The 21925-nt window shown below is 40.7% G+C and overlaps 1 protein-coding gene across 1 annotated transcript in view; it reads left to right on the top strand.

Annotated features, from left to right (window-relative positions):
- The first annotated feature begins 18919 nt into the window (after positions 1-18919).
- WDFY4 (WDFY family member 4) overlaps positions 18920-21925 on the top strand; it is a 121151-nt gene continuing 118145 nt past the window's right edge. Inside the window, exons 1-2 of the mRNA XM_017839592.1 lie at positions 18920-19161; positions 19797-20058. Coding sequence (XP_017695081.1) covers positions 19118-19161; positions 19797-20058 — 306 coding nt within the window. The 5' untranslated portion in view covers positions 18920-19117. The remainder of the gene's footprint in view (positions 19162-19796; positions 20059-21925) is intronic.

The following is a 21925-nucleotide window of genomic DNA, read 5'->3' as shown; positions in this document are numbered from 1 at the left end:
GCCAACAAACTTAAAAAGCATCCTGATACTGTGGATAACCAGTAACAGCATCAGCAGAAAGAAGTTACATTTCTGCCTTTCTACCCAACCTCAAACCCTGGATAAAAAAGTCATTCCTACCAACTATTTAATAGAAGTCTTTCTCCGTATTTTTAGCATTTCTTATGTGCTTTGATGCTGTTTATATGCATCATTTTGCAATTTGAGCAGGAAGTCAAAAGGTGTGTACAGTAAACGTGACAAGGGATAAAATTAAATGAACTTTTAACCTCATGGGAAGCATGGAACACTTCATCCTGCAAAGTCACTTCCCACGAAAACTTGATTTCCCTTCAGGGAAAAGACATTATATAACGTGACCTATATAAATAATTGGGTAAAATGAAAACATTCAAACAAATAACAGCCAAGTTCAACACTAAATTCTAACTTTTAAGGTTTTTTTTTAATAAAAAATTCTCAATGTAAACAGAAATATTCAGTTTGATCCTGTTAAAAATGTTTTGCTTTGACTTAAACATTTTCGGCCTTTTAAAAGCAATTTTCAAAGGATAAACGTAATTTAAATGATTTTTTAAGACTTGAAAATTTCTGAGTTTTTCCCCCAATTTGAGCACTGGTTTGAAGTTCACATCTGAATTTCTCAAATACACTATTTGGGGAAAGTAAATTGTTTGTCAGAGAAGAAATCCAAACCAAACAAGCCAGCTGAGAGATAAAAAAAAAAGCAAGTGGTTCCATATTGGCTGCAATGCTTTGGTCTGACAATTTAAATAAATACTTCCTGAAAGAAACACTGAAAGGAGACCCAGTAGAAAGGTAGCCTAACAAATGTCTAGAAGGAGCCAGACTTACGGGAATGTTTAATTCCTGAAGCTTGTGTACTGAACTGCTTAAACTGAGCAGCATAATTGGGACAAGATATCTCAATAGTTTGTATTTACCTTAATTCTCCTGTGAGTTTCACAGCCCCTTTCCATCCCACAGGTAGTTTCTCAGGGGGCGAGTTCCTCAGCTGTATCAACACCACAGAATCACATCCCACAGGGGCCCTACCCATGGAACAGGGCTGGGACTGCAACTTATTTGTAGCCCAAGTCAATTCTTTACATGCATCTGTCCCACACCACTGTCATCTGCCCCTTCAATACACATACAATCATAGAATCATTGTTAAGGTTGAATATGACCTCCAAGATCATGAAGTCAAACCATCAACCTGCAAAGAGGTGTTTTGAATATATACCCTTCTGTATAAAAAGCCCCCATGTAAAAGGTAACAGAGCTCTGAGTAGTCTGTGGTGACTACAGGAGTGGTAGAACTGAAAAAATAGTTACAGTTCTGTGACACCAGTTCTCTGCTCTCACCCAGCAAAGTTATCCTTGAGGAGAGTTTGAAATACCCTGATTAGAGAATTCAGTCAGGAATGCCAGAAGAGGCATCTGGGTACGTTCTGCAGCTTGGGAGTTCCTGAAGTTGTATACTGACCCTCACACTGAGTCCTTACACCAGCAATTCTTAATAATGCCTACCTGCTGCTGCAGACCACAACTCATCTGTGTCCTTGCTATTGAAGGCTAGGGTTATGATACCAGAAATATTCTGGAGTAGAGGTGCAGAAGGAGTTACAGCAGTCACAACAAGCAGCAGTGATGTTCTTGCACCTAAGTACACTCTACAAAGACTACAGAAACTTATGTTGTGGCCCTGAAGTACACTAATAGCCTTAACAGCCCTGACACACCCCACATGGCCGCCACCCACACCCTCTGCCCGTAGGTCCAGGATCTCCATTTAAGCCCAGGCTTGGGCTTCACATCTAGTCTCAGCTGTCTTGTAGGAGTATTGTTTTTCAGTGCAACTGTAGTGATGCATGAGTTTGGATTGTGATCTACAGATCAAATTCTCAGCTTGACCTTACATTTTTCTTGTTGCTGTGGATCTAGCTAGTAATGGAAGGATTGGGCCTGATAGTAGTAATCTTTATCCTACTTAATTCTGTCTCCCAGCTGTGGATTATTTTCCTGGCTTGACCCTAGACCTGCTTCTTCATCATCATGAATGTGTTTTATGATCTGGATTCCTGGTTGCATCTGGGTATTTCTAAGTCTTTTATCCTTACTTCATTCAAGTACTGTGGGGACTGTGCCCTACTGTGCTGTCCCTCCCTTTCCCTTAGGTAGGGTGTGGATGTTGCTGGTTATCTTATTCCAGAGCCAGGCTAAAGATGGCCCAATTTAGCAGGCTTCTGGGCAGTAGGCAATAAGGCTTTTATGAATGACTGATCTGAATCAAGAGGGGCATCCCTGATGGCTTGAGATACCAATGACCTTGATATACAAGGTCTGTACCAGATGGTGGAAACCATTGCTCCCATGGTTATATCCCTCTGCTTGGTCAAATCCAGAATGGTAGTCTATTAGAGTACTAACCTAGAAAATAGAAATCACTTGGCTAACCAAGTGCTAGAGAACTGCTACTATCTGACTCTTAACATAAATCTAAAAATAAATGTGCCTGTTAATTATCTGCTGCCTTTCTGGAATGTGGAAAAACTCTTCTGCCTATCACAAGTGCTTACCATTGACTGTTAAGCACACATAATGAAGGAAGGTGCTGTGACCTAGGGATCAGAAAACTTAAGGAGGGTGAGGAGGTATGGTCTCTAATCTTAATGCTGGTTGATTTCACATGGCTACATGCAAGATATTTAATCCCATCCACATTAATGCAGTGTTTTGAGATCTGGGATTGGCAAGTGCTATCTAACTGCAGAGGATGTAAGAAGTTATGCAGCAGGGACACTCACAGGAGATATGATTCATCTGTTGGCGCCAAGGCTGATGACTGGAGGCTATGAAACATGTTGGGTGCTTGAGACGGAAGAGTGCGTGGGCCAGTGAAGTTACTGAGTCTGTTGTGAGGCGGATTGAATGGATCTCTGTTTCCCCAGGCTGCACACACAGCATGCTGTCACCTACCAATTATCAAACGGTATATCCTTTTTTCCTCCTCCTCATCTTCTGCTTCCATATACAGGCCAAGGACTTGTTGTAACTAGCTGATTGATATATTCTCTTTTCTTTACTTATCAGCAAGATGCATCTGGATCAAAGCCCAAGATCTAATCACCCTGGACTTTGGCACCATTGAACTCTATATTCAGTTTATTTAGATTGCAATTTTGGTTACAAACTACTCTCATATGGTATAAAATGGAGTTGATGGAAAACGGTCCAAAGAAACAAGGAAAGACCATGATGTGCATTTTGAGATCAATAACTGCAGTAGCATTTCTTCTGCAAGGCAAGTTAGAATGGTTATGTATACAGGAACTGTGGGAATTCTGCTGAAGAAGACTGGACATAAATTGACAACTTTTCAAGTATCTAATGACCAGAAAGAATTTCAGTTTGATATGAGCCTTGCTTACAGGCTGAGTGATCACCAGTTGAAACCTCTTGATGGTTTTTCAGCTTGTTTTCGAGGTCAAAAAGGCCACTGGCCTTTCAGCTGTCAGTAACCAGTGATTTTACCGCAGTCTTAGGAGATATAACAAGAAACATTCAAACCATGAAGGCAGAATTCCCTTGTTCTTCTTTTGAGATGGCCTTTCTAGTATCATGTAAGCTGATGGGGCAGGATGGAAAAAGCTGTACAGATGTTCTAGAGTGGCTACGGAAACAACTGGAAGTTCAAAGATATCTTTGAGAAAAAAATAATAATTTAGTTCAGGGATTATCTAGTGCTGAGAGATAAGGAATGGAGCAATTTCTTTAGGTTTGGCTGAAAAGGAAGGAAATGCATGAGTATTATATCTCATTTGATTTCCACAGGGAACTAAATTAAATAAAATGGATACTGGTTATATGGATAACCAGTGCCTATCTTAATTTTGAGCCTAGATGATAGCTTTATTAATGAGGCAGAGAGAAATCTTTCAGCCTTTACAATATCTACTGGAGACACCTCAAGGCAGATCCAAGACTTTGAATTATTTGTTTCTGCTCCATACAAGATCTAGTGGATGTTTTCCATTCTGAAATAGAATGGCAATGACACTGCAGTTTGTCTTACAGCCAGATAAAATACTGAGTTACCACAATTAAGGTAAATATAAATGAATTGTTCCCAAATTGTACTTGGCTTGAAATCTGTCTCACATCTGGATAAGGGCTCCTCAGACTGTTGAGGACTAGGGCACGTCTCCTATCAGGAAGGGTTAAGGGAGACAGACTTGCTTAATCTGGCAAAGGGCCTAATGGGGGAATCTAATAGCAACCCACAATTAGTTAAAGGACATTTTCAGAGTGTAAAACCACACACTTGGTAGTACAGATACCAAAACAAAAACTCAGTGCCCCTAAGTTTGGAGCTTAGAAACTCAGATTGGAGCCCAGAAGAACTTTTTCACCAGAAGGATGGTGCAGCAGTGCGACAGATACGTACAGAGCAGAGGTGATCTCAGTCTTCAGAGGTTTTCAAGATGACTAGGTTAGTCTGGTTTTTGTGCAACCTCTGCTCCAAACAGAAGGTTGGCCTAAGTAACCTCCAGATGTCCCTTCTGTTAACATTTTTTGAGTCTGTCTGAAAGTCTGTTTTCTGCTGCTATCTCTTGGTCTAACAAAATTCTACTTTTCTCTCTAACGCTTGATATACAATCACCTTCAGATCAGCACAGTTCTAACTGCTGTCATATCAGGGAAACCACAGCTGAAGGTCTTCCCTTCATCATTGCTATTTTCAACTGGGTGATTCTTCTGACAGAAATTCTCTGTGAAATGAATTCTGATTTTCCCTGAACTTAATTTCCTGGTTCCAGTACCGAAAAGCATTTAAAAGCTTAGTTTAAATCATGAGAGACTACACAAAATCTTCACAACAGTATACATGCTTAACTGACCTGCTGGATCAGAATTTGTTGGAGTAATTCACATTGTTTGGATTTTGCATTATGTAAGCAAAGCATATCAAACTTAAAAGTGGAATTTTTTACATGGCCAAGGCCCAGTTAACTGTGCTGTTGTGAACAGATCTGTGATTCTAATTGTATTACCTACACAGGTATGCCTCTAGTTGTATCTTACATCAGTTTGCTCTGATCACCCAACTACATTTGTCACTTTGATTTTCTCTGCTATTCCTGGGACAAGTAGGATATGAAAGCCTGGAGAGATTACTGATATCTCCCTTGTTCATCTGTTCCTCTATACCCACAGACCTTCCCTGCACCTTTGAGAGCAGTGACAGCAATATATGCTTTACTTGGGAGATGCAGGACCTCAGGAATCAGCTGCATAAAATGCAGTAACCTGGGCAATCACTTATCCCATCTGTCACCTATGGACCTGGAAGAAATGAGGTACTTGGTTCAGAGAGGATATACAGAAATTAATTATTTAAAACTTGAATGCTATCTCTGCAGAATGAATGTTACTTTTTTTCTTTTAGTGGCAGGAATCAAAGAGCAGTGCATGCATATTTTAGACACTGGGGACTGAAACTGGCATCCTCAGGAATGTCTCTCCTCCTGTTGTCTCAGGGGAAAAATATAGTCATTTAGGCAGATCTGATTCAAAATGAAACTAGGGTGAAAACTGGAGGCTAGGTGAAAAATGGAGGGAGCTAAAAATTTCAAATGTGCTGTTATTTTAACACTGGCCCATTTTTCTCCTGTTTCAAATCATTTTAAGCAGGGAGGAAGAAAATAATGAGATTAAAATAGAGTTCTTAATGACTTCCAGACTTGGGGTTTTGAGGCTCAGGTAATATTTGTGGCTCTACCACTGTCTGGGAATGTGACCATAGGTATATCAGTTCAATTCTTAATGTCACTGTTTCCAGCCTGTGAAATGGAGACTGTAACATCTACCTCTCTGATAAGGTTTTCAAGATGTATAGAAGAAAAATTCCCAATAAAATGGGTTCAATATAAGCAATATTACTTATGAAGCAAAAGAGTGATCTGAAAATCTCTTCCTGGGAATATTTTTGGACCAAAATGTTGCAGAAAAATGTGAAAAGCTTTAGGTTTTTTTAATTAATATCAGCTTTTTTATGGGAAAAATAATTTAGGGATTATGGTCTTTTAAAGCAGCATTCATTTTAGAGCAGATATAAACCTAATAAAGGTGGTCTTAATTTTGGTTACAATGTTTGTTTACAATGACACCAGTTTCCTGGAAGATGAAAAATACTTCTTCCCTTTCCTTGCCCCAATATTAATATGTGTAACAGATATTACTTGGACTACTCAACTGTTTATTTATACAAATTCTTCTCAGATATGACCTACTGTGGAGGTTGTCCACTCATAGCAGCTGTAATGTGATGAGTCTGCATAGAGATAGTTCTTTTAAAAAGTCGGAAACTTTTAGCACCAAAAAATCCATAGCAAGATTCCTAAGCTTGTGTTTCTGCAGGGAATTTCATCTTGGGAAAATTCCTTGTACTGAAAAGCTCTATATTACTAGATGTACAGAAAGAACTGAACTACTCACTAAAGTTGTATGAATAGGATTATTTTTTTGTTTAAAAACAACCAAATAACCCTCTAAGAATCATTAACTCCAAACAAATGACATTTGTTTCTGGGTATTTTTTTATGTTCTCTCCTTTTTTAGCCTTCCTAATATTTTTGTTCAAGGTTTAAATGAAAAAATGCCTTTCCAAAACAAAACATCAACTAGTTTAGTGTTGAAAGTATGGAAATATCCCTTATGGTTTTTTCCTTTGCCAATGCTCACACAATTTACAAATAATTTGCTTCCCCCCAGAGTTCCATTTTCCATTCACAATCTTTTATCTGTTCTGCTACATGCTGAGATTTTTGTAATCTGTGTCCCTAGAGTGGTCAAAGCAGACCACGGTTTTCTAAGTGGCTTCTCTGCTGGCTGCCCAGCTGAAACCTGTCCATTGCAGAGGCTGGTGGGAGTATGAAAATGTAATCCTATAAATGCTCAAATTGCTGAAAGCAAATAAACAGGAAAGTAAGTGGTTCTATTTTGTGCTGTAACACTCTCTTGTCTCATTTTCTAAGATGGTCTGAGGAAAAGAAATGGAAGCTGCAAATAGAAGGTGGAAATGAACTGCGTACCTACGGCTATGTAAGATTTCGGCTGCCTGATGTCAGAGCACTCCTTGCAAGCCCTTCTGTCGTGCTGCCACCTCGTGACGCTCGGGGAGGAAGGTGCCAACACAAAAGATGCTCAGGATTAGGACTGCCCACGTTACCGTTGAGAACCACAAACCAAGTAGTGTTCTCTGGAGCTCGGGCAGAGGCTAAAAGGCTCTAAGGTACAGTTTCATATTTAAGATCTGTATGAACAAAAAAGATCTGTGGGAAAGGAAGAGCTCTGAATATCTCTGGTAGAAATGTCTGTATTGGGCAGAGGGAGGGTGTTTGAACTTTTCATCTTTATTCTCATCTCATTTGAGAAAAAAATATGAAATAAAAATAGAAAATAAAAGTTGAGTGGAAATGAAAAAGGATAAGAGACGTTAAATAGAAATAAAAATATCACTAGAGCCTGGCATGTCTACACAAAGTGTTTAGTCATACACTTGTCATCTGTGCATTTAAGATGTCTTGTAAGATGGATCCCATCTCTGAGCTACTCTTCCAGCTGTACACAATAAAATACAAGCTATGCACCTGCTTTTGACCATTTTTTCCCCCACTAATAATTCTGTCAATGGTCTCAGCACAGGTTCCTAGTACTAGTTTGTTGCTACATAGCTGGATGAAGGGAGGAAACTTTGCAGATTACATTCTGAATGTATTTAGGTCCCAGACTTTTACAAGGTAGGTTTCTGCTTCCTTCAAGTAAGCAGCTTTGTACTGTGTGGTGACTGATGCACTGAGATACAAAACAATTATTTAAGTTTCACCTTAGGACTGGTGTCTGGTTTTTAGACAGCTTAACAATTTCTATTTCTGAATAAGCCTTCCTAGATCTCCATGTGAATCCTTCACATTTCTCTGCTTACAGAGAGGCAATTCTTGAAGGCAGTGACAGCCCTGGAGACCCTGTGTCTGAACTGGCATCCTAACATTCAGCCTTGCATCAGGAATTTGCTGGTTTGTCAGCTCTGAGCCGCTGCTCTCCAGCCCTGGAATGGTACGGCAGCAATGTATGGGGTCTGGCTGAGCTGGAGTTCATTTCCTCATAGCAGCCCTCACAGTGCTGTGCTTTGCATTGGTAGCTACAAAAGTGCTAATAACACACCAGTCTTTTGGCTACTGCTGAGCACAGCATCAGCACTGTAGCACGTTTTCCCAGTCGAGGGCAAGATCCTGGGAGGTGACACAACAAGGCCAGCTGACCCAAACTAACCAAAGGGATATTTTGTACCATATGATGTCAACTCAGATATAAAAGGTAAGGAAAGGAGCAGGAAGGGGGGGCATTCATTGTTTACAATGGTTGCCTGCTAAGAAACCATTATGTGTGCAGAAGCCCTGCTTCCTGGGAAGTGGACGGACATCCCTTACTAATGGGAAGTAGAGAATAAACCTTGGTTTTTTCCTCTTTGCTTGTGCATGTGCAAACTTTCGCTTCTGCTTTAGTAAACTGCCTTATCTCAACCTGTGAGTGTTTTCCATCTTATTCCCTCTCCCCTGTCCAGCTGGGAAGGGGAGTGATAGAGAAGCTTGGTGGGCACTTGGTGTCCAGCCAAGGTCAACCCACTACATTCAAAAAGAACTCCAATCTGACCAAAAGCTGCTGCTGTTGCACTTCCCTCTTGTGGTGAGTCTCTCTGCAAGGTGAGGACTGCATTCTTGTACCAGTTCCTCCTTTACTCCATGTGGTAGCAGCCTCTGCTGTGAATGTGAAAGCTGTGCTTTCAAGTTCTGCTGAATACACTGAGCTTGCAAATGATGACACAGCCAACGACTCTCTTGCTCTAATTTGCCTCTTTGACAAAGTATTTCTACATGCGTAGTGCCATAGTTTAATTTCAAGACTAAAATTACCTCTCTGCTGAGCAGCAGCGGCATTTTTGTGTATCCTTCTAGGTTCAGTTCCTAGCACAAAAGAAAACACTAATGTAGGATCTGGCTATAAATTAAATCGAGAATAAGGAGATTTTTTTCTTATTATTTACCAGCCAAGAACAGCCATTTGAATACCTTAAAAGCAGTCCTTTCCTAGGAAAAAAAAAGAAAACCGTGGTCCCCAGGGAAGCTACTCAGCTTCAAGAATTGTTTTTTAAACCAGACCATAACAGGTAGCAAAACTATTGCTTTTCTCCCCATCCTTATGTTCATATTTTTGTATGACATGGCAAAGCCTAGCAACCAAATGCAATTGGAATATTAGTTCTGTAAATAAGGAATTAAGAAGAAGGGAAGATACATGAGTCTAGTTCAGAGAGCTAGAAGAATATTTGTAGAAAAGCCAGGCTTATGCATGAATAGGGTGTGACAGCTCATTAAGCCTGGGTTATTAGATATTTGAAGGTACCTGAGCAGTTATCACTGTGGGAAAGCAGCCTTACTGGATACACTCAGAGTCTCTCTGCTTATTGGAGAGCAAGGTCACAGGAGATGGAGTTTATAGATAGACTTGGGGACTGCAAAAGAAAAAATAATAGTAGTTAGCAGGGGACATAACAAAGATGGAAAAATGCCTGCTCTCACACTTGAGTTGCAAGGATTTTGTTTACTTTGTTTAGCCTGAACTTCAGGCTCCCTATTTCCTCCAAGATGAAGATGACCATTGCTGTAGGCTATGCAAGCTACACAACATCCTTGCAAAAAGCAAAGGGGGTGTTAAAGAGGAACTAGGATCAATTTCTGAAACTTAAGAATATGGTGTTGTCTGCAGAGATTTTGGTAATTCTTCCTCAGAGAAAATGGGAAGAGCAAATTCTCTCAAGAAAATAGGTCTCAGTCAATATGTATTTGTTTAATTGCTTTCGTCTGGCACTGTCTGTGAGTACTATTTCCTGATAAGCACTATGTGTTGAAGTCTAACTTTCTGTTTTGTAAATATTTGTGAAAAATTTTCTTGCAGAACTTCTATCATGATCCTTTAATTCAACAACTTTTGAGCTGATCGTGAAAACAATGAATTCCTGTGTATCCTGTAGTGGAGAGCTAATCTGGGCTACAGGAAGGGGGCATGCCCTGGGTATGCCAATTATATTTTGTGTTAGCCTTTCGACTTCCTCAATCTCATTAGACTAATATGCCTTCCAGTGTGGAGATCATGTGTTCAGTCAAGCTGCCTTAAAATTTTCCTGCACATTTTTGTAGTCAGTAGGTGACATTTAATCAAAATAATAGTTTCCCAGAGGAACTGTTATATTTGATACTTCTTTCTTCTGGGGAAAAAATATTCTGTTCATTCGGTCAAGATGTTTGGGTCTGACAGTTTCAAACAAAAATGTTTTCACTTTTGTTACAAACCCATTTTTAAAAGAGGCTTCTTTTTTCTTGTGTTTTTAAAAGTTGATGTTTTAATAACTCTGGAATAATTTTGGTGGCATTAAGTTATGCACAGAATTTTTTTTAAATGTAGTTTAAAACTATTTAGGGTATTTCTGTGATTATATCATCCAGTGATTCCCCCCAAATACTTTTAACATAGCCAAAAAAGTTTAACAAAGGGGGAAGCTGACAAGCAGCAGACTTACATGTGCTGTGTAGGAGTTTGTAGGAAACTACTTTGGAATTGCACAGATTTCAAAAGGCTGAAAAGCACTGCTGCAGCTTGACCTGTAGGATGCAGGCTGTTGAAAACTTCTATTTGTTCCTGTTTAAACAACAAAAGCATTGGAAAAAATTCCATTTTGATTTACAGGTTTGTGTTGATGAAGGGAATTCGTTCCAATTTCCAATGAAATTTTTGAAATAGCAGAAGTTTATGTCACAAATTATGCTTACCAAACAATGTTGTTACTGCTAATGAAACCTTACCAATGTCCAGGTGCAGGCTGGGTGCCAGGAGGCACAGAAGAATGGCTGCAAAATGCCTGGCCTTGCTCAGGCAGAAATGCTGGGGAAGGTAATGGAACCCCTTCCTGAGACAAGTTAGGAGCTTGACTCCAGGACCAAGGCTGCAAACTGCTCTGTCATTTTACACCCCTCAGTCATGGTGCCAGTGTAGTCGGGGGTGACTGGGTCTCTCTGGTAAGAGCGCTCAGATGCCAGGGGTAGCTGGGAGGCAGCAGGGCAGGAAACATTACTTTGTGGATATGCTGCATGTCTGTACTAGCTGCCAGTCCCATGGCTTCATCAGTATGAGCTCCACTTAATTTAAAGCCAAAGTTTAGTTGTGCAGGTGCCCAGGTATGCCCATCTGTGTGGTGTGGCTGTGTACGGGCACATGCTGCCCTCTTTTCCTCAAAGGTGGTGATGCTGCCTGAGGGCAGCAGCCACAGGCAGGAAGGGCCCTGGCTCAGTTCGGGGCTGTCTGGCAGCCCTGGCAGACGCTGGCTTTTCCTTCCCACCTCCCAAGGGCTTTGTCCTCCAGGGAAAACCCGGCTAAAGAGATGATACCCCTGCTGCCCCAGCCTACCCCGTGCGTGTGCCAGAGGGAGAGGAGCCGAGCTGCTCAGGCTCACAGTCCTGCTGCTTCTTCATAGCCCACTGCTTTTGCTTCTTTGGGAAGATGTGCCGAAGAAGCTGAATGCATCCTTTATTGCAGATTTCAAGGTTTGCTGAGAAAAAACATGAGTGAAAATGATGGTTAAGCAGATGGTTTAAATTTTTGCATTGACTTTTTCTGCGGTCTCTCTGTCAGCTTCTGTTCTGCCACTGAAAAGAGGGGAGGAAAATGAAACACAGCCGCTTCCCTAAAGAAATGAAAAATGACGCTATGAACATTTTTTAATCAACTTTCTTTTTACCAAGAAAAAAGATGGATTTTAGCAAGAAAGGCAACGAGTGGAAAAAAACCTGCAGCTAATTCAACTTTTGGACACTGAAATGTTGAAAGGGACATGTGTTTAACTGACTTTCCCCCCCACCACCACATTGAAGGTTATGAATGTGCAGCAGAAAAATGTATTGTCTCAGCAAATTCAGCTAAATTTTATTTTTTATGTCTACAAGGAGAGAAACAGGCTTTTCAGCAAAGCTCCATCGCACTTGGGTTTGCAGTTGGGCTGGACTATGAGTCCCTTGGGCAATGGCAACTGCACAGCAGCAGCCAAAGGACATGTCTGTTCTTGCTGTAACCAGTAAGCCACTTGGTGAAACTAATGCAACTGAAACATACTGCAACTTGTGTTTTTGGAGAATCCTGCAATCGCTGATCTGCAGCCTCAAGTCCTGTCATTCTAGTCGTTCTCAACCACTAAAATAATTAAGATACTTTGGTGTTAGTGGTATCATTAATGTAAAGCATGAATCAGGGTTTTTCCACTTGTGTGTGGAAGTTGGATTGGCAAAGAAGAGAGAGGTTTGGCAGGAGTCAACATAAGGGAAATTATTTGATGCTGTGAGACAGGTGGACCTTGTAGTTATCTCCAAATCCTTGCCTCAGGAAGCCCACTGTATGTCTGGCTCAGGCAGGACACCATCTCCACTGGGACATGCATGGTCTACATCAGAGTGCTGCATTACCAGATACAGTTTCCATCCGGTGTTGGAAGAGCTAGCTCCTGGACCAGGAGGTTTAGTGCCCTTTCTAGGTACCTTAAACCAAGATGAGGTTTCCTTTGAACTAGGTGCCCTGCACGTAGATGCAAATGCAAGTATGTGGGAGACATATATTTTTTAATCTTGTTTTTCCTGTGAGACTATGGGGGAAAGGATGAAGAAAGGAAAGATTTTTATCTCTGTTTTTGTAGGTGGAGGCACAGTGCAAGGGGCTTTTAATATAAACAACCCAAACTGGCAAAGGGCGTTGTGACACTGTCTCCCACTACATTATCTATATGCTTGTCTTTACCCCTTGAGTTATTTTTACTGCAGATAATTTGGTTACATCTGTTTTGCTCCAGTGAAGCAGAGATTAAGTGGGTGTGCATGTTGAAACTGGACTTTCAGGCCCAGCAGCAGTTAGTGCAGAATGAAAAAGAGAAATGGTGCTTCCTCTGCTGTGGGGATTAGAAATCTACTAACAACTGTGTGCCTGCTTGACTCCTAACAGCATCTAGTGAGGAGGTACCACTGGATAGGGAAGGCTCCTGGGAAATAAACCTCTCTGATCAAACAGCATAGAGGAGCTGCTGGAAATGACCTTTGTTTTGTGCTTTTAAACTGACAGTAAAAGAGTGGAAATGGAACACTTTTTAGGCTTGTTTCTGAGTTAGGAAGTTGAAGACAATGATGTTCTCTCTGGGTGGGTTGGTATTAATATTCCCTTCTGGTCTCTGTGCTTCTGCCATTCATCTCTCCACTGTGGCTAGATTGCCACTGGGAACACATCATTTAATATGTGAGTGGCCTAAGGCAGAAAAATAGTGGATATGTTGGCACGGCCTTTCACAGGCTGCATGAGCTTGCTTGGCCTGTGCTCAGAGCAGCCCAGAGGTCTCACAGCCATGCCAGTGCAGCACTGAGCTCAATGGTGCTCACTGAAGTGGCCAAATGCAACATTCACTGGAGCTTGCCCTGGGTGCGGGTAGCTCAGTGTGACCTTGTATCTTCTTGGAAAACACCCTGTAGATTATACTTATTTTAGCTAATGCTTTCCAAAACCTAGTAACAAAGCTACAGAGAGGTTTAATTCCTGGTGTAATCTGTAAACGGATGAACTAAACCCGTGATTTTGCAGCTGCCTCTATTGTTTATCTTTCTATTAATACAATGCATTTCTACTGGAAGGGATGAGAACAGTCCTCTGGGATTGTTCTGTCCCAGGGACACCAGTGCATCAAGAGAGATGCCTGTGGTGTATATGCAATTGATGTCGTGTTTATTGCTTATCAGGAGTCTTCAGCCTGGATTAGCTGCATGTTATCCAGATAAATTGCAGCCTAGCTTGAAGAGAAAGTTAAGTTTTCCTCCTGAACACTTTTTCAAGCATTTGAGTGAAGTAGATGTTAAGAGAAACAGATGGCTTTAACCACCTAGGATAAAGTCCCCTGAGGTTTCAGTCACTGTAAAGCCATGATCTCACTGATTCTCAAGGTCACCATAAAATTGTTGGGGAGAAGCAGTTGGAAACACTTGAATTTCCCATGTAAAAATCTTTGAACTCCACCTCATGTTGCAAAACAGTTATAAAGCCTTTCACATGTATGAAACAAAAAAAGCAACTAGAAAACTGAGAAATAATCTTTCCCCAAGCCCATAGCTATCTAGATTCATTTATGTTGTCAATGAGCTTATAATGCTTTTTTGCCTCTTGATCTGAGTAGCTGCCTTGACCATTTTACTAGAGATGTCAGAGACAAGCATTCACCTCAGCATTCAAATGTATTTATTTTAAGGGTGCTGCATTTGAGGAAGGACTCCAACAGTTGCCTGACCTTTGGGCCCAGATTGTTGCACAGAAAGCATGAGCTTTGTGGTGCTGTATTCCTCTAGTAGTTTTGCAAACATTAAATTTAAAAACAAAATGAAAGAAATCCCACTCCCTCTCCCCCCCCTCCTTTGTGAATATGGTACAGAGGGCAAAATACCTGGTTACTCTTGACTCGGGCAGAAGCAAGGTATGCGTGCCAGGTTTGTGTGTTAGCTGAGCTGTTCTAAGTTGCTTTGGGAGCTTGGTGGGTCCTGAGCTGTGGTTCATTTGCTTTTCACTTCTGCTTTCCTCAGGAAGTAAGTGCAGCAGCTAATCAGGTGATTCACAGTGGAAAGTTTAAAGAGCAGAGTGGGAGCTGCTGCATGCAGCAAGATGCCTAGTAGGACAGAAACAGTAACACTCTTTCTGGATGTGGTTATTGACTGCAACAGGAGCTGCCAAATCTAGGAGCCCAGGTATGTCAAGAGATTTGCCGTGAAAGCAAAATGAACAGACTGTTAAATGTTGAAGGAAACTGCAGTATTATCTGCAACTGCTTTGTTACGGTAGGACCATTTTCAAATAGCAAAGATTTCAGTCAAAGTTCGCCCCAAACTGCAGTTCAAAGAGGAAAAAGAATCAGTGGTTTGCTTGTATCATTTAACCTAGAGATGATAATAGGATTGCAGATTTAAGGATTGCACATCTGTTGCTGCTACTAGTGAAGACTTGTTAGATATGATTTAACTGAATGTCCTTATCTAATGAGCTGTTGTTTTGAGATGGTCAGAATTACTCTGGTCTTAGTCCTTGAGTTTGTTACTACTATATTGTCCATGACTGAACAGAAGCACTCTGCTCTTGAGATGGGGACATTACTTCACTTCCAGGAGGACCACATCTCAAAAGAAAGTATACCCAATATATCTGCTTCTCTAAGTTGAAAAGTGTTTTAAAACCCTTCTGTTACTTGAATTTTGTCAGTGATTTGTATTTCAAGGCACTAGCCAGATTAGGATCCTATTGTACAAAGCACTGTGCCAGAACATAGGAAGAGAGAATACCTTGCCCTGTAAATTGTTGATTAGATGGAACTGGCAAGGTTGGGTAGGATATTTAATTTTGCAACTTGATTTAAGTTATTGCAATCCTCCTATTGGAGAACGTAAATAGAGTGACATTTAAGTGTAAATCTTTTTGGTGGTGTTTTTTCAGTTTGTCTCATGAACTATGAGAAATAGAACTGATAGAAGTAGATAAGGAAGGTAGAAGGAGTTCAGGGAGGAAGAACCAGGGTGAATAGGAGGGACAAAGGTAAGAGGGTAGTAGGTGGACAGCATCTGTCACACTGTTCATTCTGAGGTGCTGTGATTCCTGTGAACACAGAGTGATGTGAGCCACAAGGAGAGAGTTTGTGATTGAATGGGAAGAGAACAAGAATTTGTGATATACCATGTTTCACGGAAAAAACAAATGACACCTGCTATTGGTTGGATCTGACAGCTTTTTGTTGGATCAGACAGCTTTCTTTGGGAGGTAGTGGCATCCCTGTTTTTAGCATTTAAAATTATTAACTGTCATAACTGTGTTCATTAAACAGTCATCTTAGCTGCCAGAGAAAGGAAAGAGTTATAAAGGAGTATCACAGTGGATTTTTGGGACGCTCTGAGATGTGTGTTTCTGACAGCCACCAGAATCCTGGGATTTAATAGTTAAGGAAAGGCTATTAGGAGAAGGAATATTTAAAGCAGGTAGTTGTAGAAGTCTGATATTTAGTCTAATATTTTTCTTGTCATTAGAACAGTTGGAGTAAATAAGGAGGCAATTTGTAGTCTTTATTTTGCTTTCATGTACTTCTGGAGATTAAAGATTTCCTTGTGCATTCAAATATCTAACATTTTTTGCAGATACTTACTGTAAAAAAGTGGACCAGTCTCTGAAATATGGTATGAGACTTGATTGTCTTTTGGTCAACCATCTGGCTGTGATAACAAGTGATTTTAAATGTATAAGTAAACTTCTTGATCTTGGTGCAAATTGAGATTTTGTAGCTGAATGGGATCCCTCTTTGAACTGCTGGGGGAGGTAATCACAGATAAATAAACTGTCATTTAAAAAATCATGTTTGTTCAACTAGTAAGCTGTTAGTAACAGTGTTCTGCCAGTTCTTCTGCCAGCTTTGGTCAGGCCTTTCTTCCCTTTTGTCTTTTCAGCCTAAAAAGACTTAGCAACATTGCCGTGTGATTTCACACGAGCTTCATTTAGAAAAAAAGGGAAAATACATGATTAAGTTACATTTCCTCTCACTACTTTCTGAATGATTGCATCAGATTTATTTAAAACATTTTGACTTTCATGTCTTCTAAAACCTTTATTATTTAGACTTTACTTTTTGTATCATTGTGATACTTATCAAAAAGTATCTTATCAAACTTAATCAAGAATCAAACAAAGAAACTTATCAAAGCTGAAATAAGCTCTTAACTTACATGAGGATCAAAACAAATGGTGGAGTGTAGAAGAGAAACAACATATAAGATGTTTTCAAAATATCTAATCTATCCTTAATACCAAAGATATTTGAATGCTGGACCCTGTGATTTTGTGGTTAGTCTAGAAGAATAATTATCCTCTAAGAAGAAGAGCAAATGTAAAGGACTTAGAAGTCTTAATCAAAATGTAGACACAAGAAAAGGCTATTAGGAGAAGTAATATTTAAAGCAGATAGTACAAATGGAGTCAACAGACTAATACCAGAGGACTGATATTTAGTCTAATATGTCTTTTGTAGTCCAGATAGTTTGGAACAAATAATAAGGAAAATAATAATCCTCATTTTGCTTTCATGTATTTCTGGAGATTAAATATTTCCACATACACTTAGATGCCTTACATAGCCTGTTACAATTAGGTCTTCATTAATGAAGTTGTGTGTGCATATCTGGTTATGAGTTTCTGTGGAGATGGGAAGAACTCTTTCATTGCATGGATTCACAGAGCAAACATTTTTTGAGTGACCATCCCCGCTTGCTTTAACTGTGACACTGACAAGAGAGGCCTGCTCAGTGAAGTGTGAATAGAAAGAGAGAAAAATGGTTAAAACATTTGCAGGGCCAGACTTATGCAGTGCAATATAGGAAGTTGATTGGTCAGTCACGGACCTTCTGAGGCCAGCGTAGGCACTTCATTCCACCTCTCCCTGACTTAGTTTCACCATATGTAGAATGCCTCTGTAAAGAACTTTGGGTTTCTCAATGCAAATGACAAAGGTTGAGTGTAGGCACTGAGAATGAGTTACTTGTTGCTTAGCATTGATTTAGGCTTAGCAGAGTAGCCTCCAAGGTGAGACATTTCCTTTAGGGAGAGAATGGTGGTGTTGTTTGGGATGTGAGAGCAGCATAAGTGAACTATGCTCACTGAAGCCCCTAGAACAGTACCCAGGCTTCCTCAATCAACACACTGTACAGCTTCATGATGACTCAAGCGGGCCAAAATCCCACACCAGATTTAAGTATAACATATGACAAATGTAACTCCCACACAGTCATGAGGAACAGAGTCTTCCTGTTTACTGTATGCAGACAGTCATCACAATTTTTCTGCTCACAAGGCTGTGTTGTCTTAACACAGATAATTAGAGAAAACAACAGCAGTGAAACACAAAATGTTGTTGAGGTAGGAAATTTTAGATTGACTGTTCCTTGGAGGCTGATCAAAATTTCATAGCCCTCCATCTCCCACAAAGGACAGAGTATGGGCTGTGGTAGAGTGAATTAGCTTCTGCCATACTGTGAAGGATTGGCATTTACATCCAGGCATAGGTGTCTGCTGGGACTGTCAGCTTGCTGCAGGTGTTGTGGTGCACAGCGTAAAGATAATGTCATGCTCTTCATCTGCACAGTGTGGAGCTGCTGCATGAGTGTGGAAGGGAAACTGATTCATCTGGCCTGGAGTGGGCAGAATGCAAGAAGTAAGCTAACTAACTGCGTAACTTTTGGAAGGTGAAGGAAGAGAATCCCAAATGTAGTGTTGGCTTATAGTTCTAAACCAAGCTTGTAATACTCTTTTAAAATTTATTTTAATGGATATATGTACTAGTAGTGCAGATCTGACTCAGTTTTTTAGTTATATTTGCTTTTTAGCATTTTTATTGACAAGCTAGAGTGGCAATCAAAGAGACACTGTAGAGAAAGAACCTATTTCCTAGAGATGAAGCTACATTGACGTTTTTCTTTGAGGGGGGTGTAATGATGTGTTAAAGATTCTTCTAGGCTCTTAAAAGACAATATACTTGGTAAGTAAAGTGAGCTACATTAATTTTGATGACTCCCATCTGCCTACCCACAGTGTGATAATTTGTCCTGTCATATTTTGAATAGTCAGACAATGACCTAGATACCAATAAGCATATGGATGACTTTGATGGAAACTGGAGAAGCCTGATTTCCATTGGTGTGTTGTCATTCTGTAGGCTCAACATAGCAGGGTGAGCTCACAGAAGGCTGTGGCAGAGGACTGGAGCTGCCATGGATTCAAGGCTGTGTCAATGACCTCCCAAAAGACTACGGATGAAAACAGAGTTGTAAAGTAGATGAGAAGACTTGGGGTTGAGATGAGTTGTACCAGAAGGATTCCCCTACCTATAGTGCAAGATGGACTCATTTTAAATTAAATTTGTTGGAAATGAGACTTCTAGAAGTACCATGCTCCTTCAATGAGGAGCTCCATCCACTTCAGTTTGCAGGATCAGCAAAACAAGTAATGTTGTAGTGAAAATACCTACTTATTGTACAGAGCTGTATGTCGGCCATATAGAAGAGCTGAATCTGGCTGTCTCTTTGGGCCAGCACACCCATGTGGAGAACCTTTACCTTTTCCACACAGCTCCTATTTCAGACAGGGCTTCAGCCCCACCCTAGGTAGGGCGTGTATCAGTGATGCGCAGCTTAATTTAGCATCCATACTAAATGAAATGTGTAACGTGGCTCTTGGCTAGTGCTCTTCTGTTGAAGATCTGATGATGGTAATAATTATAACTTGTTTTACAGTTGGGGTGACTGAAGTATATGGGAGAGGATCTGGCTCAGTGGCAAAGCTGGGGCTGGAATACAGATTTGCTGCATGGTTTGCCTGTTTGTCCTGTCAAAGCCCAGATGAGTTATGTAGCACATGCACATGTCTCATGGCAGACAGCTTGTTCATATTCTTGTCCAGAAGCAGGGTGCTTTGCCATTAGAATTGTAAAAGAATCAATGACTGAGAGCGTTTCCATGTTTCTAAACTCTCTAACTCCAACAGTTAAAACTGTCAGTGTCTAGTTCCATGGGAGGGTTTAACAGTAAGAGATGATCTAACTGTAAATAACACAGTATCTTTATCTGGTCTCATCTCAGCATGGACAAAGCAGCTGAACTCACATGGCAGCTGGAGGATGCACCTTACAAAGCAGGACAGCAAGAGCAAAGCCCTGATGATGGAGGCACGGCAGAGGAGCTGGAGAAGCCTGCACACAGCAAGGACAAGCTGCCCCAGAGCCATACCCTCCAGTGGGAGGCTCTAGGCAAACAATTTGTAGAGTATGAGCAGGTGGCTCCATTTCTTGTCCCAGAGGATCAACAGAGAAGGCTACTGGACTTTCTTCCCCTCTTCTTAAAGGTTTGTTCAAGGATGTTAATTTGAGTTTCTGTTGCCCTATCCATTCTGTGGTCACCCAAACTGCCAGTGTAGTTAATTGAAGCAGGATCCCTTTGTCTAGGTGATGCTTTTACTCCATTGAGAGTAAAAGTACTCCTTCTTCCATCTACCTAACCTGCTGAGTTAGTATGAGAAAAGTGTATGAGGGAACACTGTTTTACTTTCCTGAGTGGCTAAATTCTATTCTTGAAGGCAAGGAATATGTTGATGAGACAGGAATCTTTCAAAGTGAAGAGATCACTTCATGTCTGTCTCGTGTATTTTATTACTTAGTGGGAGGCTGAGCACACTTTCAGTCTGGGAAAATGTGGTTGTGGCATGCAGCCAGTTAGGGGAAATGCAGGAATACAGTCTTAAGATGGAATTTGGGGGTTAATGACCATGCTAATGTCTAATTTTAGTGCTTGAGAGAGGATTTGTGTTGGGGACATGGAACGAGGAGAAGAAGATCATACCATGGGTGAGGGACACAGCTGAGAACCAGAACATTTTAGTTAGCAGGCTGCCCTACCCTATTCCCTAGATCTTCCATCAGCCAACAGTTTCTGAGATGGCCATGTTAAAAGGAGAAATTAGAAGAGCTCTGTAGTGAACGGGAGCCTTATGGGTTGGTTTTCTTTGCTAGAGTCTGTGAAATATACAGGACACTGTTTGAGTGGACCATACAGTGATAGAATGGCAGAGCATATACTGAGTAAAGCAGAAAGCTTGGCCTATATTTAAATATACTGTGGTGATGTAGTAGTACAGAAGATTTGTTTTTCTATTGAATTACATTGGGTATTTATGAGTATTAAATCTGCATTTTTACACTCTCTCACTATGTCTCAGAAAAAAACCAAAAGCATCTTTTTGGTGAAACCATATTTTAGTGATTGCATATTTCAATTGTCTGTACTTGTGATTTTTCAGTATTCTTGAGTGACCAAACTCAGACACATCTGTTCGCTACCTAGCTGAGCTGGTTTTCTAAAAAGTAGCCAGTGTGTAGGTGAAAAAAAAAAAGTTAATGCATGGTCACTCTTTATATGGAAGTACTGTGAGACATAAAAGGTGATACTCTGGACTGACATTTTAAATGGAGTGTGTAGGAAATTCACTGTGTTCAGGGTTGTGAAATCTTTGGTGTCCATGACAGTAAAGCAGGAATAACTTCCAGATAGTCATAAACGTTTCACTCAGCTGGATGGAGCATGAAACTTGTAAGTCCTGGTGCACGGTGAAATCCCTGTAGATGATGGTGTCAGTGAACAGCACTGAAACAGGGCACTCACTGGTGTCAGTCTGATTAAAACAATTGAGTTATGGGTAGGATCTGGCAGTGCCTATGGTGAAGAGTTTGCTGTGTTTGAGTACAAGCTTGCCCTGGTCCAAGGCAGTGCAGGCAAAATGAGTGGAGGGGTCTCAAAAGGCAATGAGTGTATAGCCTGGAGTCTCAGAAGTGGCCTTCTTAATAAATCTAAATGATCCTACAGATACTTTATGACTATTGAACAAATTTCACTTTTCACCACTTCCTCTCAACTTCTGGATTTGTTTGCATAGAAGAGTGCCCCTTCTGAACCAAAGGCTATATTTGAACTGAAGAGCTGTTCTGCATATGAACCTGTCACTGCAAATTAATCTCTCTCTCTGCGTATAACACTACATGTGCCGGGGCAGGCTTTGCTGTCTTGGGAGCTCACCACTGCTTTATCAGATCACAAAATTTCTGTGTTTGCAAAGGGGCAGTGTTCCTTTCTCAGCCTTCAAAGAATGCTCTTCAAAGTCAGATCAGGACTGATAATCTGACAGTTTTCTGTAAAGGAGTACCTTCCCTTTCCATAGG

The sequence above is a fragment of the Lepidothrix coronata genome, unplaced genomic scaffold, assembly GCF_001604755.1.
Source record: "Lepidothrix coronata isolate B3197 unplaced genomic scaffold, Lepidothrix_coronata-1.0 Scaffold8, whole genome shotgun sequence".
Lineage (NCBI taxonomy): Eukaryota > Metazoa > Chordata > Aves > Passeriformes > Pipridae > Lepidothrix > Lepidothrix coronata.
Note: the sequence above shows the minus strand (reverse complement) of the source record. Positions and strands in the feature narration are given on the sequence as shown.